Source organism: Oncorhynchus mykiss, chromosome 19 (assembly GCF_013265735.2).
Source record: "Oncorhynchus mykiss isolate Arlee chromosome 19, USDA_OmykA_1.1, whole genome shotgun sequence".
In the NCBI taxonomy this organism is placed as follows: Eukaryota; Metazoa; Chordata; class Actinopteri; order Salmoniformes; family Salmonidae; genus Oncorhynchus; species Oncorhynchus mykiss.
This window is the reverse complement of record NC_048583.1, coordinates 57,735,963-57,751,011: the sequence shown is the minus strand read 5'-3', so window position 1 is coordinate 57,751,011 and position 15,049 is coordinate 57,735,963. Positions and strand designations below refer to the sequence as shown.

Sequence of the window (15,049 nt, the reverse complement as noted above, 5' to 3'; positions counted from 1 at the left end):
CTGCACTTCTCCCAGTTACTGAAAACGAACACCATCCGGCTCTGATTTATGTGCAAAACATTTGTACGTCATTTACCGTTTACCGGATTTAAAACAAAATTAATAGGCTACTTGATGGCCAACAAAGGAAAGTACATAAGTCTCTACATTTAATGTCAGTTTCATTGAGTTATCTTTCCCCATAAGAGAATGCAAGGGAGTTCCACAATTTCCATTTCAAATGTCGACTCGCGAGTAATGAATAGTGAATTAGCCTACCTACAACTGGTAAAAAGTTCACAGTGTGTGCTGCGCGGGCTCCTCTCACTCATGTGTGTCAGCCAATAGTGGACTATGCTGCAGTGCTCTCTCAACATACACCTCTCCGGCCCTCCACACCACTCACTCAGCAACAGCCGGCCTCACTGCCTGAGTCAGCAGCAGCAGGTCACAGTGAAATATATATAAAATAGAAATGCCATGCCGGCCACAGTGAAACTTAGTAGCCCAATAACCTGCAACCCGTGACCAATAAATACATTTTCACCCGCGACATAGTTTTCAAAATAGGCAAATTGTAAGAAAACACGAACATGGCAACCCTGTCCCAGGAAGAGAAATTATACGCCATTGTTTTGTTTTGGTAAACGCTAGTAGTGATGGCACGCCCCCCAATAAGGCTCAACCAATCATCCGACGGATAATAGAGACTTTCCCTCCGCTATCCTACGAAAGGAAAGTTCGCATCCCGTATTGCGGTGGGAGGAGTGGCCCGGTGTCGGTCATGTCTTATAAACATCAAGTTCATTACAGTCCACGGAACACGTCGCGCATGGACTTGCTAGGTATTTGGTTTGCCGTCTTCGACGAGTTAACAGTTATATACAGGTTTGCAATGGTTTCTGTAAATATAATATAGGTTGCACAGTTGTATAAGGAAAAGAACATGGCTTAATGCGTCGGAATAAACGTCAAGATTAGAGCAAAAATGGCCCTAAAGTTTTCCTAATTCGAATTTTTACCTGAGTCAGAATTTACCGCAACGCTCTCTGAACTACCACCAACAGCGGTCTTTATTTAGACACAACAGTAGTCCTACTGTACACATTTGCTTTGCAGTACTTTTATATCTAGATAGCTGTTCCAATAGTGGAGAATGGAGACAGGTAATTGTCGTATGAATGGCGGTGGTGGGCTTGACGGTATCGGTGGAGGCGGCGACAATTCCTCAAATGGTATGATCACGCTAGAGGACCTGGAATCTTTTTCGGAAGACCAGCTGTCAGATTCGGGCACTGGGAGTCTGGAAGAGGCGGGTGAGACGATCGAGGACGAAGAGCAACAAGACGGATTGCTGCGCTACTGGCAGGACGCCGCACGGGGACACCAAGTGGAAGTGCCTCGAGGTAAAGCATTTGGTATTAAGCGCACACACACTCACTGTACATTTCAAATTGAGAAAGTAATACGGGTTTTGAATGGGCAATTCGCTTGTGACTTTGTATAGACAGTATAAACAAAACGGTTCACACTGGTTGTGACAACAAAGTGCAATCTTGGCTACTTTGTTTTTTTATTTCTCGTTTCATCGATTGTTCTATTTTTTTGCGATTGAGATGAGATCAGCCAACCAGGTCGAACTAGAACTATTCAGGTAGTCGGGGTCTTCAGGGTGCCAGACATTGTCATTCGCTCACAAACAAACTATACTTGTTTCACTAGTAGGCACCCAGTGACAATATTAAATCATTGTCGATCCCACAGTCGGCCAATGCTGACGGCTGTCAAAACAAACGGTTACAGTGCATTGTAGGTAATTGCTGTACACCAGCCAAGAAACTGCATACGTCGTATCACACCGAGCGCAAATATTAGACACTTTCACACCAAGAGTGCAAACATGCATGTATACAGTGACTCATACGGTACTATCTTGGTTAGTCACAATGTGTATGTAACAGTTGTTGAAGTACTATGTGAATTTCACCAGGTTCATATATCAATATGTTGTGTTGATTTGTTATGCATGCCTGCATCCTGGGAGAAGGGGAGTGTGTACTTACGTTTTGCCCGGCGTGCTCGTGCTCAAATCATTTTGATGCACTGAGAGAGGTAGGCACGCTTTTTCTGTCTTCAGAAAAGTTTGATTCTTTTAAGTACAAAGTCATACACACAATGTTTTGTTCATGAATAATGATGTATATTTAGAGGTTACTCATAAATGGATGGTATTGTTAAGATGCACTTGTAATTGTACTTTTTAGGACGATATCAATATTCTGAATTCAACATGTGGTTAATAGCTAGCTAAGGTATTAGCAGGCTATTGTATGTGTGAACGATGGCTAGCTCCTCGAATGATCCCAGTCCCTCCTATTGTGCATCTGTTGTAGAAAGAGGCGACGATTCTCAGAACAGATGTGCTCTACAAATGTTTTATTTCCTTTTGGATGCAGGTATGTGGTTTTATCAATGTAAAATATGTTATGTATAATAAGGAGAGAGTGTATTAATTTTTGTATTTAAAAATCATTTTGATGCACTGAGAGAGAAAGAGGCGACGATTCTCAGAACAGATGTGCTCTACAAATGTTTTATTTCCTTTTGGATGCAGATGCAAGATGCAGAGAGTCAGTTCTGCTTGATTAAAACTACCTGATCTCCAAAGTCCACGTTTATGGTCTCTATCAACCACACACAACGCAGAGTTACAGCGGTGTAGTATAGCACCGGCTACATTGGTGCCTTCTAGACCCGGATTCATCGTTGATCGACGTCAGCTCAATCACCGCGGCGCTGCTGCTCTAGAGACTAAAAATATAATTGAGGTACTCTTGCCGCCTTGTGGCAGAAATCGGAACTACAGTTTTTTTTTATTTTCTTTTTTCTGACAACGATGTATTGAGAGCGCTGTTTATCGTTAACCAACATAGAAGTGTGTTCATCAACAGACATTTTAACGTAACTTTAGTGGCATGGCATCTTATAATGGTGATGAACCCAAATTCACTGCTGGGAGGGGGAGGTTTTTCTCATACTCTGATCAAACCCCGGTAAAGTGTGTAGGTGCAGGAGGTTCCCCCATGTTTTGCTCCACAAAAAAATTGGATGAAAGCCCTTCATCTAGTGTTAATCCAAATGCCCCTGTAGATGGTCTAGCTGAGCTGGTCACTCAGCTAGCCCGGGAAATAGGGAGCTCCATTAGGGAAGAACTACAGAGTGGCAGGTCCAGTACTTATGAGCCACCAGTAAGTACAGAAAATATAAGTGATCATCATTCAGATTCAGTAGGATATGTAGATCTCAGTCAAATTAAGTTCATCATGCAATCAGACATAAAGGAACCTCCTACATATAGAGGAGATGGTACAGACAAATGCTCCATTCATGAATGGGAGGAGTTGATGAGAATATACTTGAGGAGAAAGGGTTGTCTTGTTGGGGAACAATCAGATGAGTTGATTAGTCGATTATCTGGCAAAGCAAGAGACATGGTAAAGATAAATTTACGCAATGAGACAACAGTTGATCCTACAGAGAAGCCAGAGATTGTATTTGACATTCTGAAACAGAATTTCAGTGAATTGGCCTATTCGTGCATGCCCTTGGCTGATTTTTACAATACTAAACCTGTACCCGGAGAGGCTGTTATGGAGTACTGGGTTCGATTGAACAAGGCTGTAGATGTCGCTGACGAGGGCCTTAAGAGACAAGGTAAGAAGATTGACAGCTCCAACTCTGATGTCGTTAGGATGTTTGTAACATACTGCCCTGACCCCAAACTGGCAGCAGTATTCCAATACAAGTCTGCTGAGAAATGGACTGCGAGTGAAGTACAGGAGAGAATCTATGAACATGAACGCCGCAGGAAGGCCACCATGTGTCAATCTACCGCTGTATCCTCAAAGCAAGTAACAGTACATCCCCAGATAACTCCATGTGAAGGCGGGGTCAATGCTGGTACGTGCAGTGACACTTCTCTCACATCAAGCGCCAAACAAGATGGGCAGAGTGCAAGTATCGAGAGACTCATTCACCTGCTTGAACGTACCTTAGAGAAGAGCATACCACCCGTTATGGTTTCACAGACACAGGCCAAGGCACCATCTTTCCCCACCCAGCCCTTCAGGCGTAGGGAATGCAGGGTTTGTGGCTCAACAGATCACTCCACTGTGATGCACTGTAGACATGAGAACCTGTGCCTCCTGTGCTTTTCCCCAGATCATTGGAAGTCAAATTGTCCTAAACCGGGGGAACGCTATGCCAATCCCGGTGGTGAAAGACGCCCACCACAACAGCAGAGAAACTCACCACCACAGCAGCAACCGTTAAACTGACACGCCCACAGGTGAAGGGGGGAAATGTGGGTGTTCAACTGTCTACCCCCAAGAAAGAATTTGATGATCTTGAGAAAACGTATGAGATTTTGTGCTCTGATGCGAAAGAAGGAGAGAAAATTGTTATGTTAGGTTCACAAGAAGTTGAGGCTTTTTCAGATTTGTTTTACACCTCTGTGTCTGTACATGGGAAAGTGCAGCTTAAGGGCATGCTTGACACTGGGTCTATGGCCTGTACATTAAGTGAACATGCGGAGCAGAGACTTTTGGAAGCAGGTGCCCTTCCTCAGCATTATCAGCCTCCCACAGAGTTAGTATTAGTGGGGTGTGGGGGGAAGAAGACCTCAACAAAGTGTTTCTATGATTTGGAGATGCAAATCTATGGGATTGATGTTAAAGTGCCCACTCTAGTTGTTCCTGGACAGCGTGATGATCTCATCCTGGGATCGAATGTCATTAAGCATCTATTGCATGAGATGAAAGGCACGGATGAATACTGGAAGCTCGTCAACAACATGGATGGCCAGACCCACTCACCAGAGGGTGAGCAGTTTCTGCAGATGATGACAAGTGTCACAAGATGGAAGGGACAGCAAGTCGATGGCAAGATTGGGACAGTGAAGCTCACTCAAGCTGTGACTCTTTCGCCCAAGACTGAACACTTAGTTTGGGGTAAACTTCCTAAAAATGTGGCATTGTCTCCAGGCAGCACTGTAATAGTCGAACCTACCAGGTCAAAGGTCATGCCCAGAAACATACTCGTGGGTAGAGTTATTACACCCATGTGGGGAGATGGCTGGGTGCCTTTAAAGGTAGTAAACTGTTCTGACAAACATCTCACCCTAAGACGTAACATGAAGTTGGCAGATGTGTCTACATGCTTGGCTGTTGAGGATGCAACAATATTTCAGGGCCTTCATGAGGTGAGGAAAACCCCAATGGAACAGAAGCAGGATGACAATGGCTGCCACAATCTGAAACAAAGACTGTCTGATCTAGGATTAGTAGACATTGACATTGATGGATGCCAGGTAGCTGACCAGTGGAAGGAAAAGCTTGTGAATACCATCACAAAATATGAAGACATCTTCTCAAGACATAATCTGGACTGCGGAGAAGCCAGGGGTTATGTTCACCGTATCCACCTGGTTGATGACAGACCCTTCCGGCTACCATACAGAAGAGTTCCGCCTGCTCATTACCTGAAGCTGAGGAAGGTATTGACAGATATGGAAGAAGTAGGTCTTATACGCAAGTCAGTTAGTGAGTATGCCTCCCCTTTAGTCATGGTATGGAAGAAAGACGGGAGTCTGAGGTTATGCACTGACTTCAGGTGGATGAATGCACGAACGGTGAAGGACGCTCATCCCCTTCCTCATCAAGCAGATTGCCTCGCAGCCCTTGGTGGCAGTGCATTTTTCAGCACCATGGACTTGACCTCAGGATTTTATAACATTCCAGTTCACGAAGAGGACAAGAAGTACACAGCCTTTACCACACCAATGGGACTTTATGAGTACAATCGCATGCCACAAGGTCTGTGTAACAGCCCGGCCTCTTTCATGAGAATGATGTTGAGTATATTTGGGGACCTAAACTTCTCAAATCTCCTTTGTTACTTAGATGACTTGTTGGTCTTTGCACCCACCGAGGAACAGGCTCTACAGCGACTTGAAGTTGTGTTTAGCCGTCTAAGAGCCAACAATCTCAAGCTAGCACCCAAAAAATGCCACTTTCTACGAAGAACAGTGAAATTCCTCGGACATATCATCAAAGAGGACGGTGTGTCAGTGGATCCTGAGAAGGTGGAGGCCATTGCCAAGATGAGCCAAGCTCAGCTGATGGAGGCAGATGGATGCACTCCCTCTGCTCGGAGGCTGAAATCCTTCTTGGGTATGGTATTATATTACCAGCACTTCATTCCTGACTGTTCTGCTATAGCCAGACCTTTGTTTGCACTCACTGGGGGTCAAAAGAGAAGAGGAAGAGATGGGAAGAAGGGCAACAGTGGGATTTTCCGGAAGCTGACGCTATCGGATTGGACTGAGGAGTGTGTCGTTGCATTCCAGAAGCTGAAGGATGCTCTTTTGAATTGTGTCATGCTAGCTCACCCTGATTTCGAGAGGCCGTTCATTCTCTTCACTGACGCTTCCTTGGATGGTCTTGGGGCTGTGCTTTGCCAAGTACCTGAAGGTGAAGATAAGGCAAGGCCCATAGCATTTGCGAGCAAGACACTGAGTAAGTCGCAGAGAAGGTACCCGGCACACAGACTTGAATTTCTAGCACTGAAATGGAGTGTGTGTGAGAAATTCAGTCACTGGCTTAAGGGGCACGAGTTCACTGTCTGGACAGATAGTAACCCGTTAACGTACATCATGACAAAACCCAAGCTGGACGCTTGCGAGCAAAGATGGGTTGCCAAGCTGGCACCGTACAACTTTGATTTGAAGCGTATCCCAGGCAGCAAGAACACAGTAGCAGATGCACTGAGCCGTGATCCCTTTGCAGTGACTGTCGCGCAGAGACTGATGAGGGAGTCCTACCTAGCACTTCTGTCTGAGGCTGTTGGGACACTGAATGATGATGTCCAAGATGCCTTTCGTTGGGCTTCTTATCCCCAGGAGATAACCTCTTTGACCACTGCTGAAGTGAAGGCCATATGTCAGCTCCATATTGACTGGGAATGTTCAATGGAGATGCAAGCAATCCAGCTTGGTTCCAACACCCAACGGCTGCTTTCTCCTGGTATTGACACTTTGCCTGAACTCTCGCACGAGGAACTTCGAGATTTCCAGCTGCAAGACTCTGTGACTTCCAAGGTCATCCCTTTCGTCTTCAATAAGAAACGGCCCACCAGACGAGATCGATACAGTGTTTCTTCTAAAGTGTTGTTGCTGATGAAACAGTGGGATCGCTTGATCCTAAGAGAGGGAGTTCTGTATCGTGTCATTAAGGAGAGTCACACAAACCGGAGAAGGTTCCAGTATGTCTTGCCAGAGGTGTTGAGACTCAAAGCGATGACTGGCATTCACGACCTTGCAGGACATCAAGGCCAAGCTAGAACTCTAGCTCTGGCCAGGCAGAGATTTTTCTGGCCGGCAATGGAGAGAGACATCAAGGAGTATGTGCGCTGCTGCCAGAGATGCGTTCTAGCAAAGACACCAGAGCCAGCGGCTAGAGCCCCGTTAGAGAGCATCAAAACTTGCTCTCCCATGGAGTTGGTGTGTTTGGATTTTTGGACAGCGGAAGACAGTAAGAAGAACTCAGTTGATGTTCTGGTGGTGACTGACCACTTCACTAAACTTGCCCATGCATGGCCATGCAGAAACCAGACAGCCAAGCAAGTAGCTCGTAAACTGTGGGATCATGTCTTCTGTGTCTACGGCTTTGCATCAAGGATCCATACTGATCAAGGCGCAAATTTTGAGAGTGAGCTAATAGCAGAACTGCTTAAGCTCTCCGGTGTCCAAAAGTCCAGAACCACAGCATATCACCCAATGGGGAATGGAGAAACTGAACGCTTCAACAGGACTTTAGGTAGCATGCTCAGGAGTCTGCCCTTGAAAACCAAAGAACATTGGCCTGAACAAATCCAGTCATTAACATTTGCCTACAATGCCACTGTTCACGAGACTACGGGCTATGCTCCATTCTTTCTCATGTTTGGTAGAGTCCCTCGGCTACCAGTGGATGTTATGTTCCGCAATGTTTTGGATGACTCCAGTGTTGTGGATTGCAACAAGTATGTCGAGACTCTGATCACTGGGCTGAAGGAAGCTATGAGTGTTGCCCAAAGGCACACTGACAAGCAACAGAGACGACAAGGTCGGGAGTATGACAAGCGGGTTAAAGGCATCGGTTTGTCCATGGGGGATCGTGTCCTCATCGCCAACAAGGGTGAAAGGGGCCGCCGCAAGTTGGCTGACAAGTGGAACCCCGAGATTTTCACAGTGACTTCAGTCAATCCACAAACTCACACGTACATAATCCAAGATCGTTATGGCAGAGAGAAAGTGGTTCACAGGAATCTACTGCTGCAGGTGAATTTCCTGCCATTTGAAATTGATGATTCAGTACACTTCAATGACAGTGATGCTGCAGGGCCTTCAATCAATGTAGATGCAGGAGAGGCCACCCACTCCGGCGATGGACTGGACAGGGAAGACATGGAGGACTCTGGGGAGGAAAGTGCATCCTGGCTGGCGGAGGATTCAAGCGATTACTCCGAACTCTGGACATCGGATGGAAAGTCAGACCCAGAAGAACCTTGTTTTCTTGAGGAAAATGACCGGGGAAGCACCTCTGAGATTCTGGAGCTGATTCCTTCAAACTCACCTCTGATCAATGATCTAAGGCCAGAGCCACCGTTAGTTACTATGGCCCCTAGCCCAGTGGCAGGTCGCACAAGGGCGGGGAGGGTAGTTAAACCAGTAAAGAGACTAATAGAGTCAACCCACCAGAAGGTGTAAGTTTAACATAGTACAGAGATGATTTAGTACAGGATTTTTTTTTAAGGCTAAGAATGTAGATATAGTGTAAGAGGCACTATGCATCTAGGGGCAGTTGAAGGCCTGACCAACTTTCGCTTGCCCTGAACCCTATGGGTAGCTTTGAGCTGAATTCAGAATTAAGCCTTGAGCTTGGTAGGTTATTTTGTTGTTTTACAAGGTTGGTGAAATTCAGGAGGGGTGAATGTAACAGTTGTTGAAGTACTATGTGAATTTCACCAGGTTCATATATCAATATGTTGTGTTGATTTGTTATGCATGCCTGCATCCTGGGAGAAGGGGAGTGTGTACTTACGTTTTGCCCGGCGTGCTCGTGCTCAAATCATTTTGATGCACTGAGAGAGGTAGGCACGCTTTTTCTGTCTTCAGAAAAGTTTGATTCTTTTAAGTACAAAGTCATACACACAATGTTTTGTTCATGAATAATGATGTATATTTAGAGGTTACTCATAAATGGATGGTATTGTTAAGATGCACTTGTAATTGTACTTTTTAGGACGATATCAATATTCTGAATTCAACATGTGGTTAATAGCTAGCTAAGGTATTAGCAGGCTATTGTATGTGTGAACGATGGCTAGCTCCTCGAATGATCCCAGTCCCTCCTATTGTGCATCTGTTGTAGAAAGAGGCGACGATTCTCAGAACAGATGTGCTCTACAAATGTTTTATTTCCTTTTGGATGCAGGTATGTGGTTTTATCAATGTAAAATATGTTATGTATAATAAGGAGAGAGTGTATTAATTTTTGTATTTAAAAATCATTTTGATGCACTGAGAGAGAAAGAGGCGACGATTCTCAGAACAGATGTGCTCTACAAATGTTTTATTTCCTTTTGGATGCAGATGCAAGATGCAGAGAGTCAGTTCTGCTTGATTAAAACTACCTGATCTCCAAAGTCCACGTTTATGGTCTCTATCAACCACACACAACGCAGAGTTACAGCGGTGTAGTATAGCACCGGCTACATGTACTCCAATTGATTTAACAGAATGTACTTAATTTAATGGAAATCCTAGGCTGTGAATAATGGTCTTAGGGACTGACGTGAGAATTAGGGGCTTCATGTATTTGTAGCCTCCTAAGAGACGTGCTTTCTTCTTTAACTGACTTGTCTGTGATGTCACTTTTTGTGGGTGACCCGACCAAATTCACATAGAAATGTGAGTTAGATCTGTCATTTTCATTGAAAGACAGTCAAAGAAGCAGTAGATCTGTTATTTGTGCACTATTCTATGATGCTTCCTGTTAAGTTTAGTTTTTTGTGTCTTAATTTCGGGTTTTGTACACCAGCTGAAAATACCAAGATTTTTGGTTATTGAAAATATTTCAGTGGCTTAATGGTACAATGATTGCTTGTTTTGTCACTTATGAAATTCGGGGAACTATTACAATTTTAGTAACTGGGAAATGGCAGAGCTTTTTCTTCATATTGCACCTTTTAAAGCCCCATTTACAACTCTGTTTATTTTTCTCCCTGTGGCTAGTAACGGTAGCATGGGTACCAGTCTGTTTAGCTAACATTCCACTCTGTCAAAAAAAAAATGAGTACAAAGACTGGATGATAACACCTGGGAAATCAAGACTTGTCAAAATGATCAATGTGGAAAAATCTGCACATCGGAATCAAAGATGTCATTCGCATCCCAATCTGTTGACCGATGCCAGTTTTATGTTACGTAGGGGCGCCCGGGGTGGCACAGCGATCTAAGGCACTGCATCTCAGTGCTAGAGACGTCACTACAGACCCTGGTTCGATCCTGGCCTGTATCACAACCATTGCATAGGGCGGCGAACAATTGCCCCAGCGTCTTCCGGGTTAGGGCAGGGTTTTGCCGGGGTAGGGAGTCATTGTAAAATGAGAATTTCTCCTTAACTGTCTAGTTAAATAAAAAAAAATAAAAGTTGTCCACGAGAGATTAGAGGAAAACCAATTAAACTACAAAGCAAGGGTAGTTGTGGACCCGTTTGCCATTACATGAGGAGTTTTGGTTACTATAAATGAACAGTGGTTATTTTAGAATGTAAATCTTGGTGGGGCAAAACATATAAAAAGTGGGATGAATGCCAGCAAGCAAAGTCACTACACAATACATTAATTGCTCTATAACGGTGAAAAACGGTGCCCACAAACGGGCCTACATAAAGCAGTCCCAACAGCAGTCCCAACATCTTACCACTGCTACACCTGGCTATCAGCGGAGATTTGTCTGGCAGCGAAACAGTTCAATCAGCCTCATTTACTGCCTTTATAAAAAACATAGCTGATATGGCTGACTTGCTTAAACAAATGTGCTTTCTGACAATTGAGATGTACAAACTATGGCATAAGGGGCCGACAAGTGGATAAAAGGCAATCCGTAATTTTGATTAAGACATTAATGGGCGAGCCAGGACGGATGCAGTCAATATAACTTTGTTCAGCACTTTTGAAATGAACAGCGACAGAATTCAGAACATGGGCCATTCTTAGTGTTTAGTGTTTAAAAAAAAAAAAAAACTGTACACCAAGTCAGAACTGTAGGATACAATATTCAATGATTACATTTTTCAAAAAGGCTACAGAGTCAGAAAACAGACAAACAAAATGTAATCAGGGTGAGGCACATGGGCTACTAACAGCTTATTACACAACATACACTTATTTATTTTTTATTTTACCTTTATTTAACTAGGCAAGTTAAGAACAAATTCTTATTTTCAATGACGGCCTAGTGCCTGTTCGGGGGCAGAACGACAGACCTTGTCAGCTCGGGGGTTTGAACTTGCAACCTTCCGGTTACTAGTCCAACGCTCTAACCACTAGGCTACCCTGCCGCCCCAGTCCCTTTTGGACTCACCTTGTTGTGATGTGCTCACATGAACAGGAAGGTGGTGCCGCGGTCCTTCGTGGGCAAAATTTTGTCATTAAAGAAAGAAAGAGGCTGGATTTATAATTCTGATTTTATTTTTTTTCTCAGTCTGAGCTCGTTTATTCCCAATTTCCCAGGTGCAATGCTTGCAGTTAGCCACTGTCACCGATTCCTTCCCAACTAGTTGTGTAATGTTTATGTCCAATGGTTGATGAGCACCGATACGTTTTATCTATAATTTCTCTTCATTATTTTTCTTCATATGACAAGGATTAAAAAGGATTTGCCAGTAGATTGTCGAATTGATTCATGATGATGACTGCTAGCTAAGATTTTGAAAGTAAAATGTTGATGTGATCTGTCCAATCAAAGCTACTGTAGATATGTGATTTGATGTCATTTTATCTGTGGCCAATGACCTTGAGCCTTCTTGGAAGGGCACTACTAATGTAACTCTGTGGCAGGAGCCAAAGGGCTTGAATTTTCAATGCCTACCCTTACTACTTGGCCGTGACGTAGTGTCACCATGAGTGACAGAACCCTAAGCCAATCACGGAACAACGCTCCTATTTTCTGCTGGCTTGCCCCACAAACCACTGAGCTAGGCTGAAACATCTGCATTTTGGAGCTGCCTTACACAAGAAAACAAAAGAGACCATATTTGTATGTGGCTTTATTAACTCCATTATATATATTTATTTATTTCAGGGCAGATGGGGATTGCCTGTTTTGCATGTTATTTTGGCATTAATGCAAGTCACATATCAGTTTGCAAACAAAGTAAAACAAAATACATACATACATACATACATACATACATACATACATACATACATACATACATACATACATACATACATACATACATACATACATACATACATACATACATACATACATACATACATACATACATACATACATACATACATACATACATACATACATACATACATACATACATACATACATACATACATACATACATACATACATACATACATACATACATACATACATACATACATACATACATACATACATACATACATACATACATACATACATACATACATACATGCAAGCAAAACAGGCAATCCCCATCTGCCCTAAATAACTTGTCGCCACTGTAAATGAACGACTGGATTATTACTTACAACCAGGGCCGGAATGATACTCGTTAGTATTGTAGCAGATTTCACTTCTTTAGGAAAACAGCCATAATGTTGGGAAAAAAACAATTATGTTGTCATCCAGAGTCACATTTATTTTCCAAGCCCTAGTTTTTTTTAAAGGACAATAGGGTTTGGTCTGCTTCGTGTTTTACATTTTTTTTGCGATACTGGTATTGCCACAGCCCTACTTTAAACACTAACTGAAAGCATAAACAATTGAAATATTGAACTTACTCCCTCGTTAAAGGAAATAAATATTGGAAGCAATGTTTCAGGCTCTGTAAATAGCTTAACTGTTTCCTACCCTACCTCTGGGGGAAAATTATAACCTATACATTCCAGAATACGGAATCGGCTGAAAAATGACATTCAAAACCCCCAGGTTAAAATAAGACACTTATGTTTACAATTTTACCATGGAGAATGTGAATATTTTGGCCTGAATTTAAAGCCCCTGCCCGAGGTTAACAAGAGGCAACACTGAGTAAGGCTAGAATGCAGATTGCAGCGGACTGAATGTACATACACGTACAGTCTGGCTGGCTGGTTGACCTGCGACCAGATTTGCACCCAGAATGCCTCTGCCCGGTGCAGAGTGGAAACGGAGGCCAGTTGTACCTGACCTAATTCTAGGGCCTCTGGAATGCAGACTGGGTGTGCATCAGGCGGCCAGCCGCAGCAGAGGACTGAAAAAGGTACACCCAGACTGTGTTGTCTATGCAGCTGTCCCCAGAGTAAAGTCTCAACCTCTGAGCCTTACTAGTACTAATGGTGTTCAAGAAACTGAACAAAAATATAAATGCAACATGTAAAGTGTTGGTCCCACGTTTCATGAGCTGAAATAAAAGATCCCCAAATTTCCAAAAAGCTTATTTCTCTCAAATGTTGGCCACAAATTTGTTTACATCCCTGATAGTGAGCATTTTTCCTTTGCCAAAATAATCCATCCACCTGACAGGTGTGGCATATCAAAAAACTGATTAAACAGCATGATCATTACACAGATGCACCTTGTGCTGGGGACAATAGAAGGACTCTCTAAAATGTGCAGTTTTGTCACACAACACAATGCCAGATGTCTGAGGTTTTGAGGCAGCATGCAATTGGTATGCTGACTGCAGGAATGTCCACCAGAGCTGTTGCCAGAGAATTTAATGTTAATTCTCAACCATAAGCCGCCACCGTTGTTTTAGAGAATTTGGCAGTACATCCAACCAGCCTCACAACCGCAGACCACTTGTAACTGCACCAGCCCAGTACCTTGACATCCAGCATCTTCACCTGTGGGATCATCTGAGACCAGCCACCCAGATAGCTGATGAAAACTGCAGGTTTGCAAAACGTAAGAATTTCTGCGCAAACTGTCAGAAACCATCACCGGGAAGATCATCTGCGTGCTCGTCATCCTCACCAAGGTCTTGACTGCAGTTCGGTGTCGTAACCGACTTCAGTGGGCAAATGCTCACCTTCGATGGCCGCTGGAGAAGTGTGCTCTTCACAGATTAATCCTGGTTTCAACTGTACCTGGCAGACAGCGTATATGGCATTGTGTGGGTGAAGGGTTTGCTGTTCACAACTTTGACATCAGTGTCCCATTGTGGTGGTGGGGTTTTGGTATGGGTAGGCATAGCTACGGACAACTAACAATTTGCATTTTATCTATGGCAATTTGAATGCACAGAGATACCGTGATGAGATCCTGAGGGCCATTGGTACGACAATCATCTGCTTCATCACCTCATGTTTCAACATGATAATGCACAGACCTATGTCACAAGGATCTGTACACAATTCCTGGAAGCTGAAAATGTCCCAACGAGTATTGCAATACTGGTTTCGTCCCAGCCCTAGTTCTAAGCACCATAATTAATTAATTTATAGTTTCCCATGTAAATGGGAAATTTAATGTCACCCATTGAGCATGTTTGGAATGCTCTGGATTGAGTTCCCACCAATATTCAGCAACTTCACACAGCCATTGAAGAGGAGTGGGACAACAATTCACAGGCCACAATGAACAGTCAGATCAACTCTATGTGACGGAGATGTGTATAAAAGGCAAATGGTCCCAACAGACACTGACAGGTTTCTCATTCACACCCCCTACCTGTTATTTTTGTAAGTACGTGACCAACGGATGCATGTCTGTATTCCCAGCGATGTGAAATTCATAGATTAGGGCCTAATTTATTTAAAT

General features: G+C 43.5%; 1 protein-coding gene across 1 annotated transcript in view; it reads left to right on the top strand.

The window, feature by feature from the left end:
- The first annotated feature begins 716 nt into the window (after nt 1-716).
- Nucleotides 717-15,049, top strand: part of LOC110498175 (heme-binding protein 1) — a 28,552-nt gene continuing 14,219 nt past the window's right edge. The window contains exon 1 of the mRNA XM_021574784.2: nt 717-1,385. Coding sequence (XP_021430459.1) covers nt 1,136-1,385 — 250 coding nt within the window. The 5' untranslated portion in view covers nt 717-1,135. The remainder of the gene's footprint in view (nt 1,386-15,049) is intronic.